The sequence below is a fragment of the Triticum urartu genome, chromosome 2A (genome assembly GCF_056163025.1).
Source record: "Triticum urartu cultivar PI428250 chromosome 2A, HENAU_Tu73, whole genome shotgun sequence".
Classification (NCBI taxonomy): Eukaryota; Viridiplantae; Streptophyta; class Magnoliopsida; order Poales; family Poaceae; genus Triticum; species Triticum urartu.
In genome coordinates, this window is record NC_141874.1 from 490,774,564 (window position 1) to 490,789,326 (window position 14,763).

A 14,763-nucleotide genomic window follows, 5' to 3' on the forward strand; every position below is an offset into this window, starting at 1 on the left:
TAAAGCTACGAGACCGATCTAATCTTTGGTTGATCGGGTGCCACGCCCCCGGGAAGAGGAGATTAATCTCCCCGGGGGCGGCGCGCTGCGGAAGTGTTGGAAGGAACCTAGGATCGGTGTCGTGAGACTAACCGCTCTGATACCATGTGAAAAATATGAAACCCTAGAATCATGTGTTGTATTGATCTGACCCAGATGTGGGATATATATAGAGTACAATATGAGGGGTAGAGACTTGGAGTACAAGACAAGTTACATGTGATTTAAACTAATTCTATCTTTATCTTCTTATCTCTAACTTAAACCTAATTATATTTCTAACAACCAGCACCATTTTGCAGAGAGCGGAGTGAAGAGATGTGTGACATGACACGGACTGACGATCCGGTGGACATACAACAAGTACTCACCTTCACCTAAGCATGCACGTACCATAATTGAACAGCTTAATGGCGTGATGGCTGGAGCCACAAGTACTCGTACTACGTGACATTATTCGCCTATTCGGTGATGTAATGGCACCATACCATAACATACCATACCAGCTGGTCCATACTCATCAGTCCATGCATGCTCCGGGACGGCGAGCATGGAGCCAGCCAAAAGATGGCTTCATGGCTTGGGCCTTTGCGTGCACTAATCACCTGGGGTTCATGTGGCCTGTCTCCTCGACAGCATATCTATATGTATCAGCATCATGAGTCATGGCTACCCCTCCATCTCACTCACTAGCTAACTCAGGGACCAGCTAGCCACCTGCATTGCAGTCTTCTACCAAGAAGCAAGCGCTCATCATTCCCTTTCCTGGAGCTTAATTAAATGTTACCTAGGTCGATCCGACGAAGTTTTGCAGCTAAACGTGACGTTTTAACCTCCCGGTTAGTAGCCGCTACCGCTAGCCACCCACCAGTTCGTTATGGGTGTCAGTGAGGTGGTTGCTCACCAGCAGGATGATCGGTTCTCAATTCTCATGGTGTGATCGACAGTGCTGACCTGCTCACCTTTCGAATCGGAAACTGCAAGAGCACCCTTTTTGGGACAGTACTAGGTGGGCTACTTAAGCACTAACGGAAGAATCAATGTGGCACCTCCCCTTGGCCTCTCTCTAGCGATATTAATTAGCTGCAGCTAACAGCGACAACAATGGATGAACCATCAACATTGGTCAAGAATGAATCAACACACACGACACCAATTCCAGCGATGTTCACCCTCTTTTTGTCAGTCTTGTTCCTTGGTCCCTTTCGTTTAAATACGTCAGTTTTACTCGACAACGACAGTGCAACAAGAGATGGACTCAAACCCGGCCGTCAATCACAAGGAAGCAAGCAAGAAGAAAGGCGAAAATTAAAGAAGAATTGCTCACGACATGGTGTGAGTTACAAGCTGACGCGTACAGATCACATACATGCAACAAGGACATGCCACAAATTCATGGGATGGACGGAGATTGCACATCGAAATTAAGCTCTCAGGGGTGGTAATTAACATTAAGCTGGTATCATTACGTCTAATAGAGTGAATCAACTGTCTTGTTGAGCTCTTCAAGCTTCTTCATCCTCATCCTCTCGCTTTCGCTCACCAGCTGCACATGAAGAGCCGAGTAAAGTGGTCAGTACTAATAATGTGGAAGCTGATATATTTAACTACTCCCTCTGCACCACAATACTTGTCGCTGGGGGAACCAGAGGGAGTAATTAAGAAGAAGACGAGGTGATGCATGCATGATGTTGAGGTCAGGTCACCTCTATTAGCCTGTTGACAAGTATGGCCTTCTCCTTGCTCTTCTCGTTGTACGCCTCGAGAATCTCTTTGTATTCTTTCTCCTGTTTTGTTCGTTTTCCCAATTCAAGAACAATAGAATCCACATGTCAATACATATAATGAATGCAGTGAAAGTAAGTAGAATTCCTAGCTATCACGTCCAGGAAGTCCTTGTCACCTTCTTGACGCAGCTCTTGCTGAGAGGCTTGAGCTGGCGGTTGACGGTGTCGATCCGCCGCTGTATTGATTCCACCTCCTTCCTCGTAGGATCGGCCATCCCTTCCAGCTCCTATAGAAAACAAACACAAAACAAAACAAAGCTATATCATTTTTCTTGTTACAGAGTTATTAGTTCCCCGACTGGGCTGAACAAACTGATCATGCATGTTGGTACTGTACTAGTATACGTCATTTTGGGTCTCCTAGTTAATGCCATCAAGCGATCGGCCGTTAGTACTACTTACACTTGGCTAGTAGTATTACTAACCGAAGAAGAGTAGTTTACCTGTCGTATGAATGCTAGGCGCTTGGACTCCTCCTCGACGCGGCCGAGCTGCGCGAAGACCTTGTCCCTGACCTCCATCTTCTTCCTCTCGATCTGCTCCTCCTTGGCCTTGAACACCGAGAGCGCCGACCTGGACGACCCCTCCCCCTCCGACGCCTCCTCGCTGCCGCTGGACAGCGACGACGGGTGCTTCACCCGCAGCACCATCTGCATCGGCGCCTGCTGCTCCACCTCCCCCTGCATCCTTCCTTCCTTCCTAGGTATGGATGGATGGATCGGCACCCCTCGCTCGACGCACGTAACGTAATCAATCGACTCCTCAGTTGCTACTAGTTGGCGTAGTATTCTCTCTTCCTCTTGGCTCCCGGCCACTTATATCACCAACCGGCGGCGAGTCCTTGTCGCTTTTCGCCGTCGCATGCTTATCGTCTACGCAACAGGCAGGCTGCAACATGACCGCGGAACTAGTAATGCGATCGATCCTGCTGTACAGTATAAAAGGGGAAGTGAGGTGAAACGGCTGCGTCGCACAATGCAATGCAATGCAAGGGGGCCCGGCCGGGAAACAAAACAAAACAAAAGCGGAGGTGATTCAAATCAAAGGACGGAAGCATGCATCATTTCAGTGGTTTGCATGCATGTGGCCGGGTGATCTCGTACGTGCGCCGAACCAACCAACGATCGCTTTAGACAGAAGAGAAACCATGTCGATCGTATATTCGTATTGTATTGCTACTATCTGCCCTGCACCTGTAGTTGGCGTTAGGTGAGCTGCCATGCCGTCTTGGCTGGCTGGCTGGGGTCGAGTGCAAGTAACTCTTCCTCTCGACCGCTCGCTCTCGACAGGGATCGGACTGTGCAGCTCGATCAGTGCAGTGCGGGGGAAGTGATTCTGGTGAGCCGGCGCATGCATGTCTCCTTGTGCATATCGATCTTTCTTTCTTTCTTTCTTTCTTTCTTTCTTAGGTACCACCACTTGCACTTGGGCGCAGCTTATTTTGAGTTGAGTGGCTAAGCTATAGTGCTAGAAAGGCGTTGCGGCAGCTGGGGAGTAGGAAGACGATGGAGGGGGACAAGCCGTCTGCAACGCGAGGCTTGGATTGGAAGACACACAAATACTGTGGTGTGGACGTGGTGGATGCGTGTTGTCGTCCGTCAGCCACTACAGTGGTCACTAGCTGGAGTGGAAGGCAACATGCTAGCTAGCAGATGCTCTGGGACAACAAGGTCGGTTTTTCTTGTTGAGTTGGTTGCGCTCCTTCAGCTGCAGAGCTGATCGATGGGTGTAAGTGAGAGTGAGACGGACGGGGAAGGAAGGAAGGTGGCCGCTCTCATCTTTTCATCAAACAGTCCGAGGGGAAGAGGGGGAAAGGAGACAAGCCGGAGCAGATTTTTCAACCAGTGCGAGATGTCTCTCTCTCTCTCTTTTTTTTTTGAAACAAGGCAAAAGACTTGCATTTCATTGATTAAAGGAGAAAGTTTAGACAGAAACCGCAAAGCGGCGAAGAAAATGACTACTCTCGCGGCATTACAACACCCAAATGTTTCGCTCCAGCCAAAGCCCAAAGCAACACCTCCTGCTTGATTTTGTTGATGATGACCATGCAAGGGGTCGCCGAGTTGCGGAAGACTCTAGCATTGCGCTCCAACCAAACCTCCCAAGAGATGAGCATCGTGAGGGAGGCAAGCGCCTTGGGCGAGCCGAGACGGATCTGAAGGTTATCATTCCACCAGTCTCTGGCCGAAGCCCTTGTCGCCCAAGTAGACATGGTGATGTGATGCATCCCGAGCCATGGGAGGACGTCATTCCAAATGCGTATGGTGTAGTGGCACTGGAAGAGAAGATGAGCTGCCCTTTCTTGGGTTTGCATGCAAAGAGGGCATAGACCGTAATTAGGTCAACCGCGGCGGCTCAAGCGGTCTGAAGTCCAAATCCTATCTTGAAGAACAAGCCAAGCAAAAAACTTGCATCGAGGGGGCGCCCACACCGTCCACACAGAATGGACAAGGTCCGAGGTGGCGAGGCCTTCAAATTGAGCCTTGTAGGTCGAGGATGCAGAATATGCCCCATCTTTGGTGAACTTCCATATAATAGGGTCTTCAACGTCGTCATCAAGAGCCACCGTTATTAGTTTGTGCTAAAGGTTAGCAAACTGTTGGATGTGTTCAAAGGAGAGGCCATTTGAGCTGTCAATATTCGCAATCCACTGGTTGTTGGCCATAGCTTGCTGAACCGAGGAGTTTTTCTTGCGAGAGAGATCGTAGAGACAGGGAGCGATGTCATGAGGGCACAATCCTCCTAGCCAAGATGAAGTCCAGAACCTCATTGTCCTTCTGTTTCCCACGGTGACCGTGGTGGTTGCCGCAAAGAAATGACGGTCGTCTTCCGTGCACGGCACTCTCATGCCAATCCATGGTTTGCTCTTATCTTTCCACTCAAACCATAACCATCGAACTCTCAGGGCCTTAGCAAATTTGTTCAGATTGAGCACCCCCAAGCCACCCTTATTCTTTTTTTTTTTGAGGAAAGCCACCCTTATTCTTTGGTTTGCAAACGAGGTCCCAGTTTACCTTGCATTTCCCTCCAGAAACCTTGTTCGTGCCCGCCCAAAGATATGCACGGCGGATGCTATCAATTTTCTGAAGGACCTCCACTGGGATGTCAAGAGGAGTGAGATGATATATTGCGATGGCTGTTAGGACAGCCTTGACAAGAATCGTTCGGCCTGCAGCAGCCACATGCCTTCCTTGCCAAGGGGGAAGCTTGCCCGTGATCTTATCTTCAAGATGCTGGAAATGGATTCTCTTGAGACGCTTAACAGACAGAGGAAGGCCAAGATAACGCATTGGAAATGATGAACGAACCGCCGGGAAAGCATGAAGAACGTTGTCCAGATTGATACCATCACATCAAATAGGAGCAACAAGACTTTTAGCACAGTTGTTGATAAGACCGGTCGCATCTCCAAATGAAGCCAGGGTGCGAGATGTCTCTGGTGTATGCATATGTAGTTAACCATGAGCATGATAAATCCTGCCCGCCTATAGTACCATTTTCATGTATCGGCTGACATTTGGTAGGAATTTTTGTATTGAGCCTAGGCTAATGTTTATTTTACTTTGAAATTTGAAGGATAGAAACCAATCCTATGTAGTAGAAATAGGATTCCGTTTCTATGAACCAAAAAGCTCTAAGGAAAAAAAATCTATAAAAATCCTATCCGATAGAATTCCTATGAAATTCCTCTAAACAAAACCAAAGGAGACCTGATCTACGAAACCGTGGTATGAGCTGGCTCAGTTGAAGAGTCAAACTGTATACGGTATGAGTTGACATCATTGCCTTTAGTCCATGTACAAGGCTAATTAGAGCCAATCATCTCTTTGGCACCTCCGTGTCATCTAGTAGGTCCACTTCAGCAAAGACGACGGGGTCGTCATAGAAACATTATGATCGTCATCAAAACAAGGCTGTGCGTACCGAACAGTTTGTAAAGCTCATGCTTCGAATTTGAGGCGCGCACAATGGAGTTTGTATTATGAGCACTTCATAGGTTGAGAGGACTCGTGGGGTACATACAAGGGGATTACCTGTTTTGCATTCAACACAAGAAATACCTCTTCATCTCCCATATAACAAAGCAAAACCCGAAGCCTTGCAGACAAGTCAAATAATCCAGGACAGTCAATTTTGCACAGGCCATAAAAGTGATCAACATACTATTTTAATTTGGCAGACTGATGAAGTATCTTTGGCAGCATGAAATTTTGAAAACTTCTTAAAAAACCCGAGAGACACCAAACCACAATGCAACACAACATACCAAACTGCAAACGGCAACACAGGTTTCGCAAGTTTGCCACAGATGATCCCCAGCAAAGTTTTAAATTTATAAAAACTATAACCAGGAGCAGCTCAATTCAGACTAAGGTTTATCAGTTCGCTTAAATAAGGTGTCCAATACCGACGATGTACCACTCAAGACAAGGTTTCTACATAAACAGTAGCTCAACACCGCAGCTCCAGCTGGTATATATTTTTTATCAGGTAAAGAGGAGCCCAGCATAAAGCAATCGACACGCGAAATCGATGGATCTCTTCACTCCCCTGGTGCAGAAACCCCTTGCTTCAGCTTTTCCCTCTTGAGCTTCTTCTTGGAGACTGGCTTCTTCTTCTTCGGAGGGAGCGTCTTCTGCGCATACAGGTACAGCGCATAGTTCCCAACAAAGAAAAGCAGCAGGGTGGTAGCAACCACAAGCAGGACTATCATTCCAGGGTTCAGGCCCTTGTTCACCTCTTCGATGATTACATTGTTCTGAAGATAAAGAGATGATCTATCAGAAGCTATAACATACATACTTATGTGAAAACAAAACAAACGTAAGTGCATAGAGCTTGCATGGATAACACCTTACTAGGTTAGCAAGAAAAAGTCACATACTTCACAGTTTCACATGCTCAGATTATCAATGATCGTTCCCTATATATAATAATAGACACTTCTAATACAGAGCTGTTGTATGCAGTCACGAGTTTGACAACAGCACAAACTGAAGCTTAATTTCAATAGATTAGTAACCCTGAAGTTTCATATATTTGCATGTTTCTACACTCACAGCAGAGACTATTTTAGGAATACAAGAAGTCACAGCTAAAGTGAAGTGAAACAGGATTGGTAAAGCTAAGTGGTCAAAGTGAGAGATGCAGGTTCGCTGGCACAAGGATGCACAGGGACATCCAGAACATCTATCTTGCAGTGTCTGAAACTACACATTCATTTAAAACAACAAAGCAATGCATGCCAACAGTCAATTTCAGTGGATTCGTTAGATAGAAAAATACTCAAAACAGTGAGTTTAGGATGTCGAATTAATCACAGAACAACAACTAGTCACTAAATGATTTACCTTTCGCAGGCAGATAAGTGTAAAACTAAGCATCATTTCAAAAACTTGTAAAACACATGGTATAAACAGTTACACTAAACTATCCTCAGGTAGTCGTGACATAAGCCAGGTAAGGGGGTGCGCCACAAATTAAACAATGAAAACAAATTGGATCAACTATAGAATACTTGAACAGATTAAAATTCACTACTCAGAGCAGTAAACAGTCGCCGAACTTGGCAAGTGAAAAAACAAATCTTTTGAAACAATTCAGCATTTTGCAATCGTTTTTTCTATTGTGAAGAACCATGATATGTTGTTACAATTACCACCGAGAAGACATAAGATGATTGCATTAGTTATTATGCAGATCTAACTATCTACCCACAGAAATACGTATGATGCGCAATGGTCGGCGACGATGCCGGCCACCGCGCGTTTCTACTCGCTACGCAAGCCCCACGGTGACCAAGTAAGCACCGTCGTTTCACCCGCCGGCGCGGGGAGGTGAATGGCAGATCTGGGTGGCTAGGGGCAAGGCAGATCTGCAAACAACTCATCTCGCTCTCTCACATCTATATAAGCTGCGCACAAAGAAGAGCGATCTTGAAACAACGCAGTGAAGAAGAAAGAAGTGGCGGAAAATTCCTTACCGCTGACTCCGCGAACTTCTCCGCCATGGCGGCCACGAGATCTGGACCAGGCACCGCGCCCTCCTCGCCTTCTGAACCGAGAGATTGGATGGATTAGGCCAGGGGCGAGTAGGAGATAAGCACTGGAGTTCTTCGAGGAGGATGGTTCGTAAGATCTGTGGGTTCCAGAAAAAACTCACCTTTGCGAGCAGCTGGGACCTTTCTTTCTGCGGCCTTCTTACGAACTCCCCCCTTTTGTTTGCCCGTATTGACGTCCTCCTCGCGTGGGTCGTATGGGTTGGTTTGTTTGGAAGTTTCTACGCCACGTCAATTGCTTCGCCTTTCTTATCTTGTTTGGACCGTGACAAAATTCTGCTGTTAAGTTTGTTGCCACCACCCGTGTGCTAAACGTGATCGGGGGCAGCCCGGCCCAAAAAAAACTGGGTCGGGCTCGAGCTTCATTTTGCAGCCCGAAAAAACATTCGGGCCAGGCTTCCACGTGTCCGCAAAACAAAAACTTCAGGTCCATTTTTTAGTAGAGCAACTAGTTAAGGGGTACCAGAAAAATAAAATTACTTAAGGGGTACCGCTTGGGGAGCCCCTCAAGAGTCACTTTGGTGAGTTGAGAGTGCCTCAAGTGGTCCGTCCAGCTACCGTCACGTATCGTGTGCTGGAAGCTTCCTCAGGATTTTGTTTATTTATTTTTCACGTTTTTAGGTTTTAGATGGGTTTTTTGTCTTTTCATTTTCTCCTGGTTTTTTGTGCCATTTCTATTTTTTTCTTTCACGAAAAGTACAAATTTACTTCGTGTGAAGACACATATTTGTTACCGCGAGAAGCATAGTTGTGCCTCTTAAAAGGAAAAAATAAGTTTTTTTTATTTCACGAGAAGCACAGTTGTGCCTCTCGTGAAAGAAAAAAATTGGCTTTCACAAGAGGCGCGGGTTTGCAGTTTTTTACGCTCACGTGAAACACAGATTTGCTTCTCATGAAGGCACAGATTTGCTTTCGCATGAAGCACAGTTGTGCCCCTAGCAAAGAAAAAATGTGTTTTGTTTTGCATCGTGAAGGCACATATTTGTTTGTGCGAGAAGCATAGTTGTGCCTCTTAAAAAGGGAAAAACGTGTTTTCGATTCGGGTTTTTTCTTTCAGATTTTTCCTTTTTTCCATGAAAAGAAGATCCATCAACACCTATGAACATGAGATCTAATTTCGAAAATCTCGACGCGAGAAATTTAACTGTCAAATCGGTTCATAATTTGAACGCACGGTTCAAGATATAAAATTATTTGAATAAACAAATCTACGAAAAAATAAAACTTCTAGGTTGTAACATGTGGTGCACATGTAGTGCGTCACTTGTCAACGCCTGAAAAGATGTGAAAGTGACATTTGTAAAAGGTGTCTTTTAATTAGTGATTTTAATTTTTAGGTTGTGCTTGGACAAATAGATATTTTGGGGCTTTGAGCCGGTCTCGACCTTGTAGTTTGGGTCCTCCATTCGCATTTTCCGGGGTTTATGGCCTTTTCAGGTCTGGCTCAGCATATGTTACACAGTGCCCATCTTGCAAAGGTGCATGATGTTTTTTGGAAGAAAAAAGAAAGATGGAAACTGAGGGGCAAGCATCCCCGGCATATCTATATCTCTTTTCTAGTTTCTTGAAAAGATGTAAGGTTTCTGTTTCACTTCTATTTTCATCATCCTTTTGTACAACCTTTCTCGTATGATAATTAATCACCTTAATTTATTTATCTTCTGGATTAGTTTTACTTTCTTACTTACTCCCTCTAATCCATAATAAATGCCATAGTTTTGAACTAACTTCAATTTAATGTTAGTAAACTACTCCCTCCGTTCTTGAAAGAGTATATTTCCAACTTTATTGGAGGATCAAACTATCTCAAAGTTTGACCGAGTTTGTGCAAAAATATGTCAATGCTTGTGAAACCAAATATGTATATGACAAAAATATATTTTATCATAAATCTAATGCTACTAATTTGATCACATAAGTGTTGGTTTATTATTGTATAAATACGGTCAAATATAAAAAAGTTTGACTTTCTAACAAAGTTAGAAGTACATTTTAAGGATGAAGGGAGTATTATTTTTTGACGAAAGCTAATCATATAAATAACACACTAAGAATATCATACATAATATCTAAATGCAAATAATATACTGCTAATACCAATGTACATTGCACGTACACATTTACGGTCGGAATACTTCATCCCCGTGAGGATCGAACAAAGACTGGCAGGACACAGCAATGTCCTTAGCACTGAGCTATCACTTAGTTCGCCGGGAGGCAGAGGTGACGGGTGTTACTCATGGTTGGCCTCAAATCGAAGCTAAATCGGCAGATCTTACCGAGGTTTAGACTCTCACGCCGACAGCTTCAATGGTATTATGCGCATCATCCAGGCCAACAGCCTCTTCGTACTTGTTGAAAGCCGGCTGGTATTTGTCCTTGGCCTGCTCCCGAAATCGAGCTGCCATCTCGACTGATGTCTCATAGTGACATGTTGCGAGGCACTTTTTTTGAAAAGGAGGAAAGCCCTCGGCCTCTGTATTAGAATAGTGAATGCCGCTATTTTATTGATGAAAGTACAAAGACAAAGTCCGAGGTTCAATGCTAGCTCACAAAAGAAGTCGAAACGAAGTACATAAGGTAAAAGATGCCACAACCGGTGAAAAATAGGCTACGATGACTAAACACCTAGCCTATTATAAGCACGCCATCTAAATTGGTTGAAGATAACCCGTGCTACCATCTCCCAATGGTTGTACCCAGTAACCAAAAGCTTCATGAAGTCCGCATGAGTGAATAATGACCACGTACGAATCCAAGCAGTGGCTCCGTAGATAACCTGCAAAAAGTTGGTAAAATTTTCCCCGTTAAAGATCATATAATTTTTGCAGTTCAATATAGCTCAAAATAGTGCACATATCCCTATCCGAATGTGTCTCACAATGTTTGATTCCCTCCATTCAGCCATGTCGCAAATAACATGTTAATACTACTTGGAGGTTTAATGAAGGCTATATGTATGAATCGTACGCCAAAGCAGTTTGGCTAGCGGACAATCGGGAAAGAGGTGTTGTATATTTTCATCCTGGTCGCAAAAACAACATCGAGAACTACCCACCCATCGTCGCTTTAGCAAGTTATCCTTGGTTTAAATCACTTCCTTGTGGACAAACCATGTGAAAAATTTAATTCTAAGAGGAATTTTAATCTTGCAGATATAAAGTGATCTCGAGATTGGCCCAGAGTCAATTAGATCCAAGTACATAGATTTCACCGTGAAACTATCGTTCCTAGATAATTTTCAGTGAATGGTCTGAAAGTTAAACATCCATCAACCTATGCACCAAGTGCAGCCACGAGTTCCAACGTTCCCCCACCAGAGACCTCATGAATTGGATATTAAGAGGGACCATTTGTAATACTATAGCGACATAAGCTTCCTTATGTTGTACAATATTATATAAAGTGGGATATTGCAAGGCTAAATGCGTCTCCCCTAACCATGCATCTTCCCAGAATCTAGTCGTGTTACCATTACCAATGATAAATTTTACCCTCTGAAAAAAGGTTTCTTTCATCCTCATTAACCCCTTCCAAAACGGCGAATCATTAGGTCTAGCGGTAACCTGGGCCAATGTCTTAGATTGTAGGTACTTGTTACACAAAATTTGTACCCACGTACCCTCAGTCTCAATAGACAACCGAAATAGCCATTTGTTAAGTAAGCATCCATTTTAACTTCTAAGTTCTCGACCCCTAACCCACTTTGTGAAGGAAATATGCCCTAGAGGCAATAATAAAGTTGTTATTTATATTTCCTTATATCATGATAAATGTGTATTATTCATGCTCGAATTGTATTAACCGGAAACTTAGTACATGTGTGAATACATAGACAAACAAAGTGTCACTAGTATGCCTCTACTTGACTAGCTCGTTGATCAAAGATGGATATGTTTCCTAACCATAGACATGAGTTGTCATTTGATAAATGGGATCACATCATTAGGAGAATGATGTGATTGACTTGACCCATTCCGTTAGCATAACACTTGATCGTTTTAGTTTACTGCTATTGTTTTCTTCATGACTTATACATGTTCCTATGACTATGAGATTATGCAATTACCGATTACCGGAGGAACACTTTGTGTGCTACCAAACGTAACAACGTAACTGGGTAATTATAAAGGCTCTCTATAGGTGTCTCCGATGGTACTTGTTGAGTTGGCATAGATCGAGATTAGGATTTGTCACTCTGATTGTCGGAGAGGTATCTCTGGGCCCCCTCGGTAATGCACATCACTATAAGACTTGCAAGCAATGCAACTAATGAGTTAGTTGTGGGATAGTGCATTACGGAACAAGTAAAGAGACTTGCCAGTAACGAGATTGAACTAGGTATTGAGATACCGACGATCGAATCTCGGGCAAGTAACATACCGATGACAAAGGGAACGACGTATATTGTTATGCGGTTTGACCGATAAAGATCTTCGTAGAATATGTAGGAACAAATATGAGCATCCAGGTTCCCCTATTGGTTATTGACCAGAGACATGTCTCGGTCATGTCTACATAGTTCTCGAACCCGTAGGGTCCGCACGCTTAAAGTTCTGTGACGATCGGTATTATGAGTTTATGTGATTTGATGTACCGAAGGTAGTTCGGAGTCCCGGATGAGATTGGGGACATGACGGGGAGTCTCGAAATGATCAAGACGTAAAGATCGATATATTGGATGACTATATTTGGACATCGGAAAGGTTCCGAGTGATTCGGGTATTTTTCGGAGTACCGGGGAGTTACGGGAATACGGGGAAGAAGTTTTGGGCCTCATGGGCCAAGTGGTGGAAGAGAGGAGGCAGGGCACGCGGCCCCCCTTTCCTCCTTTCCTCCCTCTCCTTCCTTCTCCCCTTCCCCCTTCCCCCTTCCTTTCCTCCTCCTAGTAGGAGTAGGAAAGGGGAGTCCTACTCCTACTAGGAGGAGGACTCTTCCTCTTGGCGCGCCCTAGGAGGGTCGGCCGGCCTCCCCCTTGATCCTTTATATACAGGGGCAGCGGCACCCTAGAACACACAAGTTGATCAGTTGATCTTTTAGCCGTGTGCGGTGCCCCCCTCCACCATAATCCACCTCGGTCATATCGTAGCGGTGCTTAGGCGAAGCCCTGCGACGGTAGCATCATCATCACCGTCATCACGCCGTCGTGCTGACAGAACTCTCCCTCGAAGCTCTGCTGGATCGGAGTTCGTGGGACATCACCGAGCTGAACGTGTGCTGAACTCGGAGGTGTCGTATGTTTGGTATTTGGATCGGTCGGATTGTGAAGACGTACGACTACATCAACCGCGTTCTCATAATGCTTCCGCTTACGGTCTACGAGGGTACGTGGACGAAACTCTCCCCTCTCGTTGCTATGCATCACCATGATCTTGCGTGTGCGTAGGAAATTTTTAAAATTATTGCGTTCCCAACAGTGGCATCCGAGCCAGGTTTATGCGTAGATGTCATATGCACGAGTAGAACACAAAGGAGTTGTGGGCGTGGGTATATACATATTGCTTGCCGTCACTAGTTGATTCTTGATTCAGCGGCATTGTTGGATGAAGCGGCCCAGACCTACATTACGCGTACGCTTACGCGAGACTGGTTCTACCGACGTGCTTCGCACACAGGTGGCTAGTGGGTGTCTGTTTCTCCAGCTTTAGTTGAATCGGATTCAATGAACAGGGTTCTTTCTGAAGATCAAAAAGCAATCACTATATCGAGTTGTGGTTTTTGATGCGTAGGTAAGAACGGTTCTTGCTCAGCCCATAGCAGCCACGTAAAACTTGCAACAACAAAGTAGAGGACGTCTAACTTATTTTTGCAGGGCATGTTGTGTTGTGATATGGTCAATACGTGATGAGATATAAGTTGTTGTATGAGATGATCATGTTTTGTTGAAGTTATCGGCAACTGACGGGAGCCTTATGGTTGTCTCTTTATTGAATAAGATGCAAGCGCCAAATAATTGCTTTACTTTATCGCTATGCGATAGCAATAGTTGCAAGAGCAATAGTTGGCGAGACAACCGTGTGCCGACACGTTGATAGAGATCAAGATGATGGAGATCATGGTGTCATGCCAGTAACAATAAAGATCATGACAGTACTTTGGAGATGGAGATCAAAAGCACAAGATGATGATGGCCATACCATGTCACATATTTTGATTGCGTGTGATGTTTATCTTTTATTCATCTTATTTTGCTTAGTTGGACGGTAGCTTTATAAGATGACCTCTCACTAAATTTCAAGGTAAAAGTGTTCTCCCTGAGTATGCACTGTTGCCAAAGTTCGTCGTGCCGAGACACCACGTGATGATCGGGTGTGATAAGCTCAATGTTCATCTACAATGGGTGCAAGACAGTTTTGCACACGTAGAATAAACTTGACGAGCCTAGCATATGCAGATATGGCCTCGGAACACTGGGACCGAAAGGTCGAGCATGAATCATATAGTAGATATGATCAACATAGTGATGTTCACCATTGAAAACTACTCCATCTCACGTGATGATCGGACATGGTTTAGTTGATATGGATCACGTGATCACTTAGATGATTAGAGTGATGTCTATCTAAGTGGGAGTTCTTAAGTAATATGATTAAATTAAACTTTAATTTATCATGAACTTAGTCCTGATAGTATTTGCATATCAATGTTGTAGATCAATAGCTTGCGATATAGCTTCCCGTTTATTTTTGATATGTTCCTAGAGAAAATAAAGTTAAAAGATGTTAGTAGCAATGATGCGGATTGGATCCATGATCTGAGGATTATCCTCATTGCTGCACAGAAGAATTATGTTCTTGATGCACCGCTAGGTGACAGACCTATTGCAGGAGCAGATGCACATGTTATGAACGTTTGACAAAGCTCGGTATGATGACTACT

The 14,763-nt window shown here is 44.4% G+C and overlaps 2 protein-coding genes across 2 annotated transcripts; both read right to left on the minus strand.

Moving 5' to 3' along the window:
- Nucleotides 1-1,334: 1,334 nt before the first annotated feature.
- Nucleotides 1,335-2,617, minus strand: LOC125541687 (uncharacterized). The gene is made up of 4 exons (XM_048705028.2): nt 2,270-2,617; nt 1,943-2,053; nt 1,746-1,826; nt 1,335-1,585 (listed from the first exon to the last, which is right to left on the minus strand). Exons 1-4 carry the CDS (start codon nt 2,510-2,512, stop codon nt 1,511-1,513), a joined length of 510 nt encoding a protein of 169 aa, XP_048560985.1. The 5' UTR covers nt 2,513-2,617; the 3' UTR covers nt 1,335-1,510.
- Nucleotides 2,618-6,136: 3,519 nt separating this feature from the next.
- LOC125538007 (DNA-binding protein S1FA) lies at nt 6,137-8,022 on the minus strand. Its single transcript, XM_048701317.2, has 2 exons — nt 7,810-8,022; nt 6,137-6,585 (listed from the first exon to the last, which is right to left on the minus strand). The coding sequence occupies exons 1-2, from the start codon at nt 7,834-7,836 to the stop codon at nt 6,370-6,372; spliced, it is 243 nt and encodes an 80-aa protein (XP_048557274.1). The 5' UTR covers nt 7,837-8,022; the 3' UTR covers nt 6,137-6,369.
- Between the last annotated feature and the right edge of the window lie 6,741 nt (nt 8,023-14,763).

Bases quoted from the DNA above. Each gene is read 5' to 3' on its own strand.
- LOC125541687 (XM_048705028.2), bottom strand. From the start codon at position 2,512: ATGCAGGGGGAGGTGGAGCAGCAGGCGCCGATGCAGATGGTGCTGCGG. The intron at 2,054-2,269 runs GTAAACTACTCT...TGTTTTCTATAG, and splicing joins GCCTAGCATTCATACGACAG to GAGCTGGAAGGGATGGCCGA. The intron at 1,827-1,942 runs GTGACAAGGACT...CGAACAAAACAG, and splicing joins GCAAGAGCTGCGTCAAGAAG to GAGAAAGAATACAAAGAGAT.
- LOC125538007 (XM_048701317.2), bottom strand. From the start codon at position 7,836: ATGGCGGAGAAGTTCGCGGAGTCAGCG. The intron at 6,586-7,809 runs GTAAGGAATTTT...CTTTATCTTCAG, and splicing joins AGAAGTTCGCGGAGTCAGCG to AACAATGTAATCATCGAAGA.